General features: G+C 35.6%; 1 protein-coding gene across 2 annotated transcripts in view; it reads right to left on the reverse strand.

Annotated features, from left to right (window-relative positions):
- Window positions 1-7971: 7971 nt before the first annotated feature.
- Window positions 7972-19079, reverse strand: part of PCGF5 (polycomb group ring finger 5) — a 33179-nt gene continuing 22071 nt past the window's right edge. Inside the window, exons 6-10 of one of the 2 annotated variants that reach the window (XM_061459180.1) lie at window positions 18743-18891; window positions 17399-17497; window positions 15704-15793; window positions 14031-14090; window positions 7972-11733 (exon numbers count right to left, since the gene is read on the reverse strand). In XM_061459180.1, coding sequence (XP_061315164.1) covers window positions 11686-11733; window positions 14031-14090; window positions 15704-15793; window positions 17399-17497; window positions 18743-18891 — 446 coding nt within the window. In that variant the 3' untranslated portion in view covers window positions 7972-11685. The remainder of the gene's footprint in view (window positions 11734-14030; window positions 14091-15703; window positions 15794-17398; window positions 17498-18742; window positions 18892-19079) is intronic. The other variant, XM_061459181.1, reaches the window with a different exon arrangement.

A 19079-nucleotide genomic window follows, 5' to 3' on the forward strand; every position in this document is an offset into this window, starting at 1 on the left:
TTTATGAATTATGAATGCAGCAGTCTTCTTTCCAAATGAGGATGTTGGAAGTCTGCCACTGGAATGAGGTGCTCATATTACATACTGCCAGCAAATTTCTGTTTCTTTAATGAAAACTAGATTACTAAAGCACTTTTCTTTTGACAAACATTACTCTTGCCTATAATGACGTTTCATAGCATACTCTCCTCTAGAATAAAAGAGAAAAAGTAATCAGGATAGAAAACAATTTGAATCACAGTTCTAATAGGGAAATTCATATGTTGTTCCCCTAATGTAAATAGTTATTTGTATACCACCTACTTTCCTCCTTCATTAGAACATAATCCAGGTTGATGACTGATCAGGCATTTGTTACTAGTCCTATGCATGTTTTTTCCCCCACAAGGATTCTCTTTTTAGCTACCTGAAACAAAGTAGTTATTAAAAACAATTTAAATACCAATATTTTTAATTGAAATCTTGCTGAGAAAACATTGCTCGCTATTTAGGGTCACAGTTTTGCACTTAAACACAATTCAATTTCTGTTTCATAAAGAATGTAGTAGCATTATATAGAAGCATTATGCAAAGTTTGGTTTTTTTTTCCATTGACTCTCAAGAACACTTTTAGAAGAAAGGAGAGTATTAGTCTATGACCGTTGACAAATGTGGAGTTCAAATATTCAACATAAGAAAGGGTCAAAGAAAGCCAGTGAGGCTGCACTGCTCCTGCTGCCCAGGTTACAAGGCAGCCAATGATGCCACAACTGCTCTTTGCCTATGTATCAGCAAATGGCAACACTACTAACAAATCCCATGGACAACGAGTTTCATTTATATTATATACACCTTCACATTTTGTTTTCACAAGCAATTGTTAACTTTTTCGGCTAACATCAAGAAGGATCTTACAAGAGGATACACTATTTGTCTCTGGTCATTTTAATTTAATCTGCAATCCTTTCTATCATTTCCAAATGTGAACCACACCTCGGATCTCCTGTGGTGGTGCTGCAGGTTTCACAGCAGCATCTCAGATAAAAGGTATGAGTTTGTTGGGGCTGTTCAGCCTGGAGAAGAGAAGGCTGCATGGAGACCTCATAGCAGCCTTCCAGTATCTAAAGGGGGCCTATAGGGATGCTGGGGAGGGACTCTTCTTTAGGGATGTACTGATAGTACAGGGGGTAATGGGTTAAAACTTAAACAGGGGAAGTTTAGACCGGATATAAGGAGGAAGATTTTTACTGTAAGGGTGGTGAGGCATTGGAATGGGTTGTCCAGGGAAGTTGTGAATGCTCCATACCTGGCGGTGTTCAAGGCCAGGTTGGACAGAGCCTTGGGTGATATGGTTTAGTGTGAGGTGTCCCTGCCCATGGCAGGGGGGTTGGAACTTGATGACCTTAAGGTCCTTTCCAACCCTAACTATTCTATGATTCTTGAATAACAGCTCTCCCTCCACTGTTTTTCTTTGCAATAACTCAGTATATAGTATGAGGACTGTTGGTTGACACCAAGGGCTCATTTATAAGGATATCCTCTAGCTTCCAATTTGCATCCACATTACGTTACCTTAGAGTTAAAAACCCCAACAACATTGAAAAGGGTAATCAAAGATAAGTGCATAGAACAATAAATACCAGTGAAACCATATTAACTCAGTAAAACATCAAAAAGAGAGAAGTGCAGAAAGGAAAAAATAAATCTGACATGATAAAACCCAGTGAAATTAAGTACCCCCCCCAAAAAAAAAAATAACTGTGGCAGAAGCTCTAAGGGATTGTTTAAGCACTGAAATGTACTTTAAAAATAAAAGCATCAAATACAGTTTCCCTGTATAACACACCTGGCTGTATATTACAAACAGGGTGCCACAAATTCAGTAAACTTCAGTGTTAGGCAGGCTTTGCACCCACAAAAATCATGAAACACTCTCTATAGCATTAATGAGAACAAAACTAGGCCATGTAAGTATATTCTGATTTTTCTGTAAGGCAAAATATTACTGCATTCCATTTTCTAGTCTGCATTTCTGTCAGCTGACAGTATGCCTGCACGATTAAGATATAAAGCTAGTAAATGTTTTAATGCGAATATTATTACAAACTAGAGAGAAGTCAGATAAAACCAGAGATTTTTTATTGCACAAAATAAATTATATAGAAACAATGCAACAAAACAACTCGTATTGTAGGCTGCACAACAGATGTTACAACATGAATATATTTATTGCTTTGAGAAAGGAGCAATTCAGTGCTAGTAAGCAGATTAGTTATACTTCTTGCTCATCTAGATTTTTCATAAAATTAATCCAGCTGGGCTAGAGGCATCTTGCAGCATATCGGTCAGATCAAATTGTCACTTGTTTTCCACTGTTACAAAGGTGCTGTGAACATTCTTGACATTAGCATGGATCAATTTCATGTCACCAGTACTGAGCCATACAGGTAGTTACATATTTAGAACCGTCATTACATATCAGTATAGTTATGTTCAAAACAAAAGGTCCATTTACACAGTTTGCATGAGCTGTTGTTCTAAAATAAATCTTGCTTGCAAATGTTGATGCAGCTTTGAACAGGCACACTTCACTCTACATCAAGAGGCAGGACACCCCTGACTACCAGCACTTCCCTTACCTAATTGCAAAACTGCTCACTGATGTTAACTCAGTAATAGGTGTCTCATTTTTTCCAGGGCCACACTCAGCTTCTAAGGACTGTAGCACAGACTAAAAAAAACCAAACCAATGTCATTCCTTTGGTAGAACAGGGTGAAATTTACAGTGCTTTTGAAAAATACTTCAATCCAGAACGTATCTGGTTCTTTAAAAGATATAAGGCTGCAATACTGGTATTGTACTCATAAGGGCTTAAGTTTTTAAACGGCTACTTTGTGGACTCTGAGATGTTGACTCCCAACAACAAATAAAGAAATCAGCTCTTAACTAAAGTTAAAAAAATTGACAGTATTCAAATAATAAACCACATCAAAATCTGATCACCTGCAAATCTTTCTGAAGCGTGCATATTAATGACAAAGTGCCATTACAAGTGTTGATAGTTGAGCGAAATTCTCCTCCCAGTTTGACAACTAATGCAAGCTGAATTCTACTGCTAGAGTACATATTCAATGCAAACCTTATTTTCTTATGGGAAGGTTAAATCATAAGATTAAATTTCAACAATATTAGCCACCCATGAAAGGAATTTCAGTGAGGAAGTGGGAACTCTGGGTCATTTCAAGTCTCACTTACAAAGATAACTAAAGAAAGTAACTCCCCTGAGGTCAGGCTGAAGAGCTTAACTCTAGTGTCAGGCCCATGGAGCAGACCCCTGTAGAATCCCACTGAAATAAGTAAACACATTTTGGATTGTATAATAATAACTATAAACAAATGTGGTGGCTACTTTTTACTGTATTTCAATAAAATTCTTTGCTTTAATGTTTGTTTGTTGCTGTTTTTTTCCCTGAAACTGTTAATGCACTACGTTGAATCAAAATACAGTTGAGTGAGGTTGCAAACAACTGCAAAATATTACAAGAAATGAGCTATTCTGATTTTTAAAAATACTATTTGTACAAATGCTCAGAAACCTTACAGATGCAATCATGGTCCATGCATGTACCCAGCAGTAGTTTCCTTTGGAGGAAAGTAAGTATTAAACTTGACCAATTTGGTGTAGTTTTTCCATCCGGGGAGCTGCCGTGAAATTTTGCCACAATTTTCTGAAAGTGTTTACAAGCACAATAAGATTCAACTGAATAACCAAAGATACCCTGAAACATCCACTAAAACACAAACATCACAAAAAATATTAGTATTCTTTATAATTATTATGAAGTAGAAATGTTATAAGGCAGGATGAAGCTAATATCAAAGACGAAAACCAGCACCACCGGTCTATGTTTTTCAATTAGCTTTCTGATCGGACAGCAAATATATTATCATAGTCAGATACAATTGATTAAGAAATGCATTTAGCCCAGCTGTACTAACTATACAGCTTCACACAGAATAAACATTCCATAAATCAACAGAAAATGCATTTGAGCACAAAAAATAAAAATATGTAAGTGATTCTCTAAGCAGCATTTTGTTTTCTTTTTTCCTTTTTTTTTTCCAAAACATTAACATAGATAGATATTGGACTGATTAAATATCTACAAGTGCTTTTCCTTTACAAAAATACATATATTCTTAATAGTAGGATAGACTGTCATTAACAATGACCTGTGTTTTTTTCACTTCAATTTGAATGATTTATATGCTAAATTTTACAACCACAAAAAGGTTTAGTTGTAATATGATGTTACCACTTTTGACAAAAAGCTTAAAACATTTTATATTTTAAAAGAAATTAGCAACATAACATCACAATATGTTCTATGAGCTCCTAAGTACTGTGAGGGCTGCTTTATTTAAAACTGGTAACTACTGATCAAATGCAAGGAAGCATTAGAACATTATTACTGCTCACCGTAGGCTCCTTTCTTAATTGTAACTTGGATCACAGCTTATATAAGGACACTTAGGCCCCCATCCCTAAAAAAATCCATTGAGAGTAACTCTTTATCATCTCTTCAGTAGCCTGGAACATCCAACAATTCAGGCTTTGCATTAATTTTAAAAAATGCAAAATATTTTCCTTTCAATAGTTAAGTCTGCAGTAAGGGAAAAAATGATGCATTGCTTCATGTTTATTCTAAGAAGCTTGTATTTGAGAAAAAAAAAATACGATCAGTAAGTTTTTAGAATGAAATACTGTAGTCAGCTAAACAATTAAACCGTCCTATTACTTTCCAGTTTAGTTAATCACTATCCTGGAAAAGGAAATAAAGACATTTGTATTTCTTTATTCTATTACACACTGCACAAGTAAAATAACCAACTTCTTGCTAATCAATAGTCTGATGTCAAGGACAGCGATGCCATTTGCTAAAAAAATATCTATAAAAATCTGTATAACATACTTAACAACTTCTCATTATCCTCCCAGTCTGTCCTTTCCACCCTCCAAAATATCACTGAACTACAACTAGAAAACCCCAAAGTAGCTTGGTGAATATTTTGTGCTTTGGAAGGTTTACAGGATTGACAGCGCACTGAAGTTTTTTGTTAGTTCACGGGCCAGGTATAGCAGACACATCAGTAATGCAAGCCTTTGTGCTTCTCACTGGGAACATGAGCTATGACTCAAAGAGCTACTCTGTTAACTCAACCTTTAGGCTACTCCTGCTGGCTTTTTTCCTTTCCTATTTTGTCCTGGAAACTGCTACGCGTGCCTAACCTTTCAGCTTGGTGACACAGGCAGCTACCACCGGTTAAGCTCTGCTTGACTGGTTCCAGGTGCAACTCTAGACCACTGTATTCCAAGTCAGTTTCTGGGTGGCTTTACCTTTGGTATTAAATAGGTCCCTTAAAACTATTAGGCAATCAGATTATCCATAAAAATAGTTTATTAAAAAAAAACCCAAACTTTTTTTAACGAACAAAACTAAGTATCTGACAACAAACAGTAATTTTAAATCAATTAGTATGGGATTATTTTTCAGAAAAAAGGGAGAGTGTTTCATTTTACTGCATCAAGGTTAATGAGAGAACAGCAAAAAAGTCTACTATACTCAATGTTATACAAACCAGAACTTTAGGAGTAGAATACCATCATAAAATATGTGCCTTGCACTTTGATAATAAACATCTTTACTACAAATCAATTATTAATACAAACCTCAGTATTTTGACTAGCAGCACAAATGTTTTACTGTTGCAGTAATGTTGTATAGCAACTTACTCTCAACTTGTACTTTGCTTTCCACTCACTGTCATGAAGAAAAAGGAAAATGCACAGTAACTACTTTGTTCACCTCATCCTGTCAACTGTCACATTATTAACCTTGTTAGAAGCATTTGCTAAAAATACATATAGAAGTTACTTCAAAGAAAACTACATTTAATGGTTCAGATAAACATGTGAAGTCAAAATGATGCCTCTCTTTGGTTGAAATTAATGTGATGACAAAAACTTCCACTTGCAGACATCTTTCATTCTAGACTGTTTCCTTTATCCTGTGCCTACAGGACTGGGTCTTTTACTGCAATTACAAAAGATAGCCTAGACATTTCCACCTGTCCACACAGCTCCTCCATTTCACTACCACACTCCAAAACTGTACAGATCTAAATTGTGAGCTAGAGAATGAAACAATGTCCTTACTCGATTGTAGTAGCTACCTAAATTCAGAGGATTTATGGCACATACCTTGGATGGAAGAATCTGTCAGGAATTAATTAATTAATCATTTTCTTATTCTGAAATCTGATGTTTTAATTTGCTCTACAGCCAGAGTAGACAGTAACTTAAAAAATGCACAGATCTGCTTATATATTACCATAAATATATTTATGGTAATAAATATATTACAAGATCATTTTTTGGAGGACATCCTTCCAGAAGGATGTTTCAGCTGAGGTCTGAAGGCCTGACTATCCATATATGATAAAACTAGTGGTAAATGCACAGTTGGAAGCTTTTCACATTTCCTTTAGGGTGAATCAATCCCCTTGTGTCTTGGAACACATCCTGGAACATGCTCCAGTAGACTGCAAGCACTCCTCAAAGAAGTGTCTTTAGCTGAACACCTCATGGAAGCATTAACTTGTTCAAACTAGGTAGAAAAGATTCAAACTGCAGAACTGTGAAAACTTCGCTGAAATCCGCAAGAGCTGCTTGGTGAATGAAACCTATGAGCTGACTCCTCCTGTGCAATTTCTCCTTTATAACTCCTCAGTGTTTTTACTTGGTGGGCATTAAATAGCGTGGTGTATAGGAATGGGCAAAAGATGTGTCAGAACCTAGAATTAATTACAGGACAGACAGTGCCTGAATAGACATTTTAACTGAGATAACTAATAAATTAACATAGCATGAAGTACAATGAGGGCAAATATTCTGCATGATATATGCATTTTTGATGGAAGCAGACACCTTTAACCTGGCTAGGTTAAGTGAAGAAACTGGATCAAGCTCTTGATTTAAACATCTCTGTTTATATATTTATTGTGGATAAGGATATGTGTTTTAACTGCCTTTGGTCTTTTCCAGGATAAAAATGAGTTTGATCAGTCCATGTAATTGACCAGTATTTTATGTAGCCCCTCTATAAACAGTGCTCAATCTGTTTATTTTGAGACACAGGGCTTGCTTTGAACAACGATTTTTCTCTAGTATTTCTAGCAGGCACAGTAGCTGTCTGAGCTGGAAGCTATTCCTTTTGTTGCAAGTCTTCACAGGAATATTTGTGGGGAGTGAATGCTGCTTGGTGTTTTCAGTGATATAAAAATACAAAAAACCCCACAAAAGGGACAATGCAACTCAGCAATTGGTTCAATGCAAGGACTAAACCCTGGCCTATGTTGTTATTTTAGAAAACAGCAGAGAAGGAAAAATTGTTTACTTTTCTTACAAAGTCGTGTCTAACAATTATACATGGGAGAGATGAGATGGAACTCTGGACCACTGCCTTGTCTGCAGCAGGGAACAACAGCCTAGCTTATATCTAAAAGGAATGTGATCAATCTCTTTTCTCCTGCAGATATACTGGAACTGTTTTTGACAACTGCAGAAGAGAAAAGTCAAGTCAAACTGTTGAAACCTACGTAGAAAAAGAGATTCAAAATTCAAGGGTTCTGCATTCAGGAAATAATTTACATAAAAAAGTAATTCTTGTCATAATAGTTTCTACTGAGAGAGGGTTTTTTGTTCAATTTTAAATTTTGTTACAGAACACATTCCTTTTTCTGCTTGTTTCCCATGAAAGAAAGCTTCTCAATACAGCATGTTTATGAAATATTCTTGCTGAAACTATTCAGATCATAGATAAAATACAGAAGCAAATACTACCCTGCCAAATGCAAATAATGGGCTTAAAATGTATTAGTAACCAGGCACTTTGCTTTACATAACATTTTCAGTAAAGTCAAAGTAATACTTTTTGTCTTTTTTTTTTTGCATAATAACTGCAAGCTAGCTGAGTATGCACAATATAGCGCTGCATACTCCTAGGACCCAAATCGTAGAAGCTTTCATGTGAACAGTACCTACTATAGTGATGAGTCACTTAAGATTATTGTAGTAATCTTATTTGGTATTTCATCCAAATAAAAATATGTTTCTAGGACTAGGCCCTCAGCTATGAGCAGTGTAGTAATGCGTGGTGGAAGATACATTTCTTGATTAACCATCTCATTCCATACCATTTAAGATATTACAGGATCTCATCTGTAAATTCTAATTTACGTTTCATTCCTAGACAAATGCAGCACACAGCTAAGCTCAACAAAAAGTTACTTATGACTTTCATTAATGAGTTACTCCAGAGTTAAAATCAGATAGAAGGTTTTCACTTTTACGGTAAAAAAAAAAAACCCAAACACCAAATCTACTAAATAAGAGATGGCAAGGTTAGGTAGTAGTGTGTAATTTTTTAGGTCTTCTTCCTCTACAGCTAGGTACTGCCAATATGGGAAAGCCATAGAAACATAGTGGCAGCAACACTTATTTTATATTCTTATTCTTTACAAGCATGCCGTTATGACACTTTGTCATGGAAATGCTCAGAAAGTGTGACTGTATACAGTCATCTGCTCTAAGATGGCATATGGTGCAGTTTTAATGGAATGCTTAGGTACTCATCTCACTTTACCCCATCTTTGGCACACAGAAATCTATAGACACATTAGCATATTCCTATCCTGTTCAGATACTTCTAATTGGCACAGATGAATTAAATATGCATATCTGTAGACACATGGCACATATGTAGTATATGGGAGAGAAACATCCTGTAAAGAAGGCAAAGCCTGTGTCACACAAGCTGCCCAGTTAAGATACATACTTCGCTGGCACTTTACTGCTACAAAACCTATTAAATTGTAACAGCATTCAGGCACTGTGCCATCAAATCAGAAATGCATGAAGTGTAGGTGGCTAGATCATATGCATTTAATGCCATGATTCTCAGCTGGGAACATTAAATTGTATCTGTCTGTATATTCCATGCTTAAAATGAAGATTTGCCTTCTGCAATCTAGCTTTAAGTTGCATCAAGATAATATTATGAACTAAACCAGCATCTATGTCCAATCAAAAGAATTCATGGTTCTCTTAATTGTGAATACAGAAAGCCATTAAACAGTCAAATCTTCTACTAGTTGCCATTGAGAAAACAATATAAAGTAGTCCTGTTTCAGGGGTCTGTTGGGTGGATGAAAACTTCTGTGTAAGGTAACTTAAAATGGATTAAAAATTGATGGTTTTCTCCTTTTAAAACAAGTCTGCTCAAACTTGTCAAAACAGTAAGCACAACTGTTGAGAAAAAAAATTGTCCCCTGAACCAAGCAGAAATCATACTTAAGTGTACTACCATTAGTTTTGTGATAAACTGAAATAAGCGTTTTATGTCAAGTGACTCTACAGTGAAGATTCTGGTATAAAAACACGTGAAATATATAAAAACTGTAAGGTGTCATTTGTATGTGCATGTAAGTATTTACAAATAATATCTTATTTCTACTGTACAAAACAACTGTGTATACTAAAGAGAAGAATGATTTGCAATTAGAATGCATGCTCTGCTCTTCCAAGCTGCTCCGTGAGGAGGACCTCTGTACATACAAAGAATCTCTGCTTCCCTACAGATTCTGCAGAGGAGAAGGGCCCTCCCTACACGGAGTATCTTCTTGTTTCTGTCAAGTAGCACATCATAGACTGGGTGGGCAAAAAGATGACCATTTCCTGCAGCCAGCACATGCACCTATCTACAGTGTGGGCAAAGCAGTGCCTGTAACAGTCAGCACACTATGCCTGCAGTAAGGAGCAGCAGCTGCTTTGACATTTTGCTAGCCCAGGTTTCACTGGCATCTGCACAATATGTGCAACCTTGACCTGCAATGGCAGGTTTCCTAAACAGACTGCTACTGACTGCATCTTTATTTCTGCATGTCACATGGGCTTTGGAGTGCAACGGTAGAATTCAACCCAACTACATATGGATTCCTCAAGTCATCAATGCTAGAACTCCTACTAACATTAGAGGGGGCAGATTTATCCAGAGCATGCTTAGTTCTCCTACAGAAACTTACTAAGGTACATGAACAAAAATTCACAAAGGAGTTACAGCCTTGCATCTATTTTTTTTATACTTGATCGCAAAATAGAATTTTCACTTTGTCTTACCTAAGAAGAATTAGTTCACTCTATTCTAGCTTCTGAAAAACTGATTTGGTTCCTTTTTGCTGTATGCAAAAGGCCTCACAAAGTAAATTGTCATCTACGATACCAGCAGGTGTGCATTAAATAGAAATTACATAAAAGTACTGAACTATAAGTATCTCCATAGAATTTAAAGTGAAAAACTCAACTGAATTTTAAGCAAAGACAACAGAAGACTACAGAAGACATATGCATTACCATGCTCCCTGCAACATTACCAGAAACCCCAATAAACGTTCTACACTAGAACCATCATGCTTGCAATACCTAAGGCAACAATCACTTTATCCAGCACTAACAGGTCTTAGAAAAATAATGACCTGAACAATTATTTTGGTCAGACTGCTTATCTTCAGTATTGCATTACCTCTAATTTCATGGAAATATTTTATGATGTGACTTTAACTAATGAAAAATTCTGTAATGAATTCTAATCTCCAGGTAGTCACAAGAGATATATAATGTAATTAAAGCTATATGTTATTTTTGTCTTATATACCTCCAACTAATCTTAAAAGGAAATGCTTACTATGAAAGGCAATAATTATGTCAAATTTTGCCTTTGTTGTGGTCTTCTAGTGAAATTTATTTGTTTCATAGACATCTACATTATTTTTAACTTCATTTTTTAGGGAGGGTTTATTAGAAGAAATGTAATCTGACCAGAAGATATTTTCCAAAATTAGCTAGTATCCCAAATTCCAGTCTTTAGGGAAACCATAGAAAAGTGCAATCACAAAGGCTGCGATGCTTTTAAGCAATATTAGCAGAATCTATTTAGAAGATGTTAAATTACCATTTTGAATCACCATGTTCTACATCTCTTGTTAAGGTAATTAATCTTCATTCACTGCAAAAGGACTGTTGCACACTCATGAGTGAGCTATACCTGGACCCATGAGAAACTTACCAAGAAAAAAGTAGTGGCCCAATAACCACTTTTCTAAATATATTTTCTATACAAAATATTTTCAAGGTATAATCCTTAGTTATTTGTACAGTACTCTATGGTTTAAACAACAATATCCAGTAAAATAGTAAGTGTGTGAAACTGCAACACCACATGGAATGAGCACTCTGCCATTTTGCTAGTGTAATCAATATTAGGACCGGAAAAATTTTCTAACACGCAAGCAAAAAATGTTCCATAGTTTTTGAATCTCGACTGTACACGTCATGATTTTGGCTATGATTTGCAGCACACTCGTAAGAAATATCTTATGCACATTTCAGTAGCAGAATGGCACTTGGCTTGCTCTAATAAAAACAACAGAGATGCAACTGACAATTTTAAGAAAGACAATGTCCTTATTTGCATGCTGAAAATCTGGTTGTGTCCCCCCCTAATCCAGGCACATCCATTCATTGTGCAATCTGTCGATGGGTAAACAAATAGTGCAGGATTCATCTCAGTGGGATCTGGCCCTTTGGTCTAACCGAAGTCAATTCTAGGTCGATACTGAAGTACCATAGGGTAAGACTGAAAACAAAAGCAAGAGAAAAACAACAACACACACAGACAAGAAAAAATGAAGACATAATTCATAAAAAAATAATAGCAAAATGCAGTTAAAGATTGCCTTAATAGCCAGAGATTACCAGTGTGTACGACGATCAGTTTTATTTATATAAATCAACTCTATATATTACAACAGTTAAATTCCTACCCATAGTTCATAATCCATATTCAATCTCTAAGTCAGTTAGTTGTAGTTATTTGTGACTAATATAAAACTCCTGTATATGCTTTTATATATTTCGTGATTATGTTTTGATTTTGAGACATGTACTCAGAGGGCTCAAACAACTGCTCTTCTTTCTGTGTTGCTGCGTTTGAGAAAAAGCATCTTGAAATTTTATACTTTCTAAACCAAAGTCTATTAACAGATGATGTACTTGGTTTAATTTTAATAGATGCACAGATTCATCGCTATACTAGTAGTCAGCACTAGTTAACGGGAGCCAGTATTAAAAAGAAAGATAAGAAAGGTCAAATAGCCGTCAGCTGATTTTCTGAGAGCTGAGGCTAACTTCTCCCACAAATCCAAATCCTCAACTTCAGATCTATTGGTACATTTTTATTAGCTCTTACCAGAAAAAAAAAAAGGAAAAGGGGAAGGGGGGGGGGAAAGGGCAAATAAACTGCTTGGATCCCTGAATTGGACAAAACTGTCATGGAAGGGGAGGCAAGAATACGTGGGCTTCCAGAAAATGCTCTGAGTGCTTGTTGCTGCAAAGTCCTCTTTTACTAAATGTCTTACTTTTTTCAGTCTGTTAGCATTTTACATAAATCTGCTGTTTTCCTATTAACTTCATTAGGACACTGGATGTTTTCTATAGCATAAACCCCAGGAAAATCTTACTGTCTCAGCCACGAGGCAGAGGAACATAGCTGATTTGAGTCTTTGTTATTGCAAACTTGGAAATATAAAAAATTGTTACAGAAGCTATCACTAAACCCAGAAATATTTTACTGCATCATACAAATGCAATACAGATGAACTTCAGTGACAAAAGAAAGATACATTGCAGAGACCTATACAGGTTTATAAAATTTCCATGCCGTGATAGTGAAATGATCACCAGAACTAAATGTGATCATGCTTGCTGGGGATTTACAAACTGGAGTGTAGAGAAATCACAACATAAACCCAAAGGTATTCATAATAGCAGGAGCATTTAGGACAGAAGACAGGGAGCACGACGTGCAGTCTGCATTTGCAATTAACAAACATATGATACTACAAATGTAGTATCATAAACTACGTGATCTCTGTTTTCCTGGCACTGAATGTGAAAACCACATCACTTAAATGCTATTTCACATTTTTCATTCTGATTATATGAAGTCTAAAAAGTACTAAATATATATAAAGTCTCTAAAAGTACTCACATTAATTGGAAGTGCACACAGGCACAGTCACCTCAGTGAAATTGCCATGTAAACCAGTGAGGCTCAGTGTTTTTGCACACAAAATTACAAAACAACTATACAAGTAAAATGCTCCATGCTGGACAATTCTATTTATTGAAGTAGGCATGACTGCAGCAGGTCATTCCCATGATGAAGTGACCCTCCATCATTAACGTCAGCTTTTGGCTCAAGCAAAAATACTATTTCGAACTTCCAAAGTAACTTTTAGAAATTAGTTCAAATCAAAATTCTCAATGAGGAAACTGAAATACTGTTTCATATGGGTATGAACCAGACTGATTAATGAAATTTAGAAATCAACATCAGTTTGCAAGTTCTGAAGGTTTTGGTTTGTTACGTTCTAGAGATAAGGTGTTATTCATTTCTAATTTTAAAAGATGTGAAAGGAATACAGTATTAGAAAAATATAACATTTCTTCACTCTATTAAAAAGAACATATGAATTGCCATAAAGAGATGAAACCAGCGTAGTCTCTTTTGACCCACACTCTTTAGTTTTGATCCCTTGTCAGTGCTGCCCAATGCTACTAGTAAGAAGGATGAAATAGAAGAGGCAGATAAACCTTCCAGGCTGATGGGGATATCAGCCTACAGAATGACATCTCTCTAATAAACAGACAAATGGCATTATGTAAAGTAAAAGAAATCCCTAAACCTTCTGAATGGGTTCTATTTATTCATTCAATAAAGCTTTCTCTGAAGGAACAAAATGCTCAGGCCTTGTTCACAGAGTTTTAGCACTTTCTAGTAAGGAATTATAAAAACTCCACAACTTGGATTACAACTGAAGCGCTGAAAGGACCTTAATGACTGTAGTATGTACAGTCGTGAGTGCCTCTTACCTGATAAAAAGTGCCATCCTGTGAGCAGACTTGCGAAGATGAGCAGTTCTGACACCGAAACTGCGAAGGAGATGATTTTCTGATCAGATAAGAGGCGTCCACAGCTGGACATACACATTCACCATTTAATGCTTTTTCTTTTTTTTAAGTTTTCAAATGTAAAGCTTGAAATTAATTTACTTATTTAAAAAGGAAAGACCTCTCTAACGTATAAGTGGGTGTTTTCCCTTTGCTACGCCACCTCATGTAAGGTCCACAGGTACATCCCATGATGCAAGCTCATGGCGAATAGTACCAAAGATGGAGATAATGGAATTGATCTTCATCCAAAAGAAAAGATTGTTAATTAATTAAAACTTCTGTTTTGTAACAAGACCCAACACAGTTAAGGAAAACAAAATCATAGAAGCCCAGATGTTAATGGATTTATTACCAGTACAATGTCATTTGTACAGGTTTTATTCTGTCATCTCTTGATTTCAGGGGAGTGAGTTAATGTTGAAAAGAAAAGGTGTACACATACCTGGCTATGCTATGTGTATGTAAACACAACTTACAAATTTTATCAAGAGTTGTCAACTTTTATATTCAACTCCTGTTAGAAACGATAGTTCTGCGAATTTTTAAATATTTAAATAGCACAAATAACATCCTTTTTGTCAAGATGATAGTTACAGTTGCTTCCAAACCCATGCAACTTTCTAAAGTCCATCTGTAGGCAGAGGTGGCAGTATTACATGTCATGAAAGAATTCCATGATCACTAAAGTTGTTGCCTCAACACTTCCCAATAGTATAGCCAATGCTAGCTAAAATACAAGAGGGCAAGCCAAACAAACATCCACTGGTTTCAATGCAGCATTGGAAAAAAATACTACTTCAAGCTCCATTATTGGTACAGTATTGGGGTTTCAGCAATTTCAGTGCAGTATTCCTTTCAGATTTAATGAATACTTGCCTATATGTATTAACTCCCCTAATTCCTATCAAAAATCCATCTGTCCTCCTCCAGATTAAAGCAAAACTTTAAGAAACTTGGGAACTGTTAACTCTACAATGCGCTCAGTCCTCTGTCTTTTGTGTCTGTGCCCCAATGTTTTTTATTCTGAGTACTAGGAAGCTTAAAAAAAAAAACAAACAGGAAAACCCATTCAGCTATGTTATCTGGACATTAGTGTTATGTTATCTGTATGTGAGTATTAACAGAAATAGTAACAAAAAATTAGATTTCACCAGTAACATTTCAGTGTCACTTTACTGACTTAATAAAAGAGATTCTTAATAAAGAACTGCTGGATACAGATTCCCCAACTACTGGGGTTTAGTATTCCCTGACCTCAAAAGGTCACTAAAACCAAATTCAAATGCAGAAAAAGAACAAGTGCTTGGGTTTTCAGATACCTGACATAAAACTCTGAGCATAACTTCCACGTAAACTTGATCCCTTGTATAGTATACCTGCTATTTTTAAGTTTCAGAATCCACACAATATATGTGCTTCAGGGTTTCACTTGCAGGGTTTAACACAAGAAATCCAGAAAACATGCAAAATGCATTTTTAAATAAGGATTTTTTGAAGGATCACAGAATATATTTTGGACCAAGCTGTGAAAGCACGTATACTTTCTATAATAAATATACCAAAACATCATTTAATAATGTAACACCATTTACGTTTTCGCCTCTTAGTCTCCATCTTGTCATATAGATGAATTCCATAGTATGATCCTTCCCCATGATCTCTCCATTGCATAGTACATCCAGCTTAAAATACAACAGAACAAGCAGTAAGACACAGGGACACAAAATTTTAATGCCTAAATGAACTCCTAAGTGAGTATCATTATACAGTAATTCCACTGAAAATCCGTATAACTCTGAAGAAATACAACATACTGACAATATGCTATTTTGTACACTAGCATTCCATTTTATTTGCACTTCTAAGTTTTCAATTAAAGTGTCAATAGAAGAAAGTCTGCTAAACTACACAGGAAATCAGTAGTAGATAAACACTCCCTGTATTTAGCAATACTACACAGTATCTGTTTGTAGAGAAAGCCTTGTGCTGTCTTTTGAAGGCCTTCTTGATATGTCAACACCTTCATAACTAAAGATCTACAGAATTACTGTAGTTTTCACTAAAAAAAAGGCAATATAAAAAAGTTATTTAAAAAGAACTATAAATGGCAAAGAAAATACACTTCTGAGTATACAAATGTTACTCTTCATTAACTGAAGGCAAAATTAAAATAAGAGTAAGGATCTTATTGTGGAAAATAAGCTTGACCTGTATTATAACATCTTACTTTTACCCTTCACTGAAAACATTTGACAATTCTTTCATTACTGTTGCCATAATGCTTTTCTGGTTTTTAGAGGAAAAAAAAAAGTTCAAAATGCTGAAGTAAGCATATACTATGTAACACCATAGCCATTAAGGTGCCAAAGATGGATTAAATTAATATAATTAACAAAACCAAATAAAAGCAAAATGGCTGATCAGCATGTCATGAATCTGACGGACTCCTGCATGTAGCTCTCCAATAACCTGTGCACCTGACCCAACTCAGCCCTACCTCTGACCAAAGCTGGGAGGCTGCCATTTGTGCTAAAGGCAGCCGGCAGTTTCTACAGTCGTTGCCTCCTGTAAAAGAACTAGCTGAAGAAATTGCGCTGAGGGTGCTGAGGTCAAAATTCCTGCATCCCTGCAGAGGCAGGAGTCACACACTTCCCAGCTCCACCATGCATTACAACTTCAACCATGTTAACACGTCCCCACAGGGAACAGCCTTGGCCATAATTAAATCACTCATGCAGCAAAGCGCTTGATTCTCTCTCCATCAAATCCCAATTAATTCCAGAAAAGATGCAAAAAAGTATCTGCATTTAGAAAAATTCAAATGCTGTTATTCCTCATTTCTTCATAATTGTTGGATAGTTTCTTATATCTAAAGATAAATTGCAGAGTAGTTTTGTGTATGTCTTAATTGAGCTCTCCTTTACCTCAATAGCTACTAGCCCAAAACTGTATTAAGTGACTTTTTCATTACCCACGTGGAAAGGGAAAGCATTTCTTTTTTGCAGAAAAATATCAAAACCTAATGTATGTGTCCCTTCACAGGTGAGCAACAAACTGAATTTACAAGAACTGTATGAATTCACTAACTAGAAACTTCAGTCACTGTGATAAAATGATCACTTGTCATTTAAGGGCAGAAAATGTAACTTGGAATATTGAACAGTACTTAGTGATTGGGCTAAAAGAAATATTTCTCAAAATGTTCAAGTTTGAATATGATAAAGTTTCATAAAACCTTAATACTTTGCAGGGAAATAAAAATACAAGCATCATTCTTTCAAATGTACCTCATAAGAACTTGGAAGTTTTAATTTTAAGCTGAGAAACTTTTTGATAGTTCCCACAGTCACTCGAGTGGAACAGCGGATAAATTTCTTCATTAAACCCTAAAGCAACAGCAACAAAACAGAAAAAACGGGTTAGAAGTTTTACTGCAAGAACAGCTGTAACTGATATTTTCTTCAACCAGTAACCAATTTTACTGCACTCTCCTCTAATTCATATTGGCACCAGAGGTTCATTTTTCTTTACTTTTTAGCAAAATGTACAAGATTACAAATTCATTTGACTCATCCAAAAAATACAGAAGGGAGGGAAAAAAACTCCAACAAACCACCCCACCAAAACCACCAAAAGGAAGAATTTAAATAATCTGTGTTAGTAACACTGGGGGTCAAACAGATGTGACATTTCTTAGAATTTCTTTAGTAGTCCCTGAGAGAAAAAGGAAGTAAAAACATCCTCAAATAATCTAGGTGAAATACAAGGAAGCTACAATTCTGAGAGAGCCTAGCAGTTTTGATTCAACAGGAGAGCTGGAAACCTGAGACTCCTACATGGCAATGGAGATACAGATTTCTTACTATTTAGCATAAACAGGGTGATAACATATATGTGTATTTTCTTGCTGAATCAAAACTTTCTTACTAAGAAATTTCAAAATTATACATGTAACATAGCGCACAGAAAATGTAAGTAGTGTTTTATTAGACAAATTTTAAATATCTTTTATAATTCTTGTCTTTGTAATTTAATAATATTATGCCAAAATCTAAGAGGATTTCTAAACACTTTCTTCTAGATTTGATACCATTAGGTATAATCTTCCCTTCATGAATAGAGACCAAATACCCCTAGTTCTTAAAACAGCGGTTAGCAGGTATTACTTTACACATTTTACGGATGGAAGTGACCTGTCCAAGGGCACAAAAGATCCAGATCCCAGTCATTCAGTGCACAACATATATGAAAAACAGCTTCATGCTGGCATGGGAAGAGAGCAGTCCTGAAAGTGTGGGGCAGCTCCCCTACAGCTAGCTTTTTAAGTACATCTGTGGTATGCTGTAATCAGTTGTGTAATGCAGTTATATACCATCAAGGCTGTAGACTACAAAACTATGCTTCATAAAAAGACAAAATAATCCATGGTCACCAATAGATTTCTGTATGGAATTGTATTTTTTGCAAAATTCTAAGATGCACTGAAATGCTTCAAACAAAAGAACTAAATAAGTGAGGAGGTAGAGACAGATCACCACATTAAGGTGTCTTATTAAAGGTTATAAAATTATTTGGTTCCTGCAAGATGCTATTCTGCAACAACAACAGCACAGATTATCTTTACCACTCACTTTGACAACATTATCTCCCGATTGCCCATTGTTTCGTAAACAGTCAAGGCAGATAGCAATCTGTGGGTCACTCCTGTGGTAGTCTTTATCTTCTTCATTTTCATCACACTCCTCGTCTACTTTGGGTTTATCAGCTTTTGGGCTTTCATCTGTAAAATATGAAGATCATATTATTTAAGTGTAAGACAATGAAAAGTCACAGTAGCAATAAACATATTTAAAGTGATACATCATTTTCAAGTGCGTATTTTTTTTTTCAAATTAACTTCATACAATTTTAATTCAGTGCATTCTTAAACCTACCAATTCACAGATCTCTGAAAACAGTTTTAGTATT

Source organism: Pezoporus flaviventris, unplaced genomic scaffold (genome assembly GCF_033815535.1).
Source record: "Pezoporus flaviventris isolate CSIRO_AGI_PZ_B2104156 unplaced genomic scaffold, CSIRO_AGI_Pfla_v1 ptg000029l, whole genome shotgun sequence".
In the NCBI taxonomy this organism is placed as follows: domain Eukaryota; kingdom Metazoa; phylum Chordata; class Aves; order Psittaciformes; family Psittacidae; genus Pezoporus; species Pezoporus flaviventris.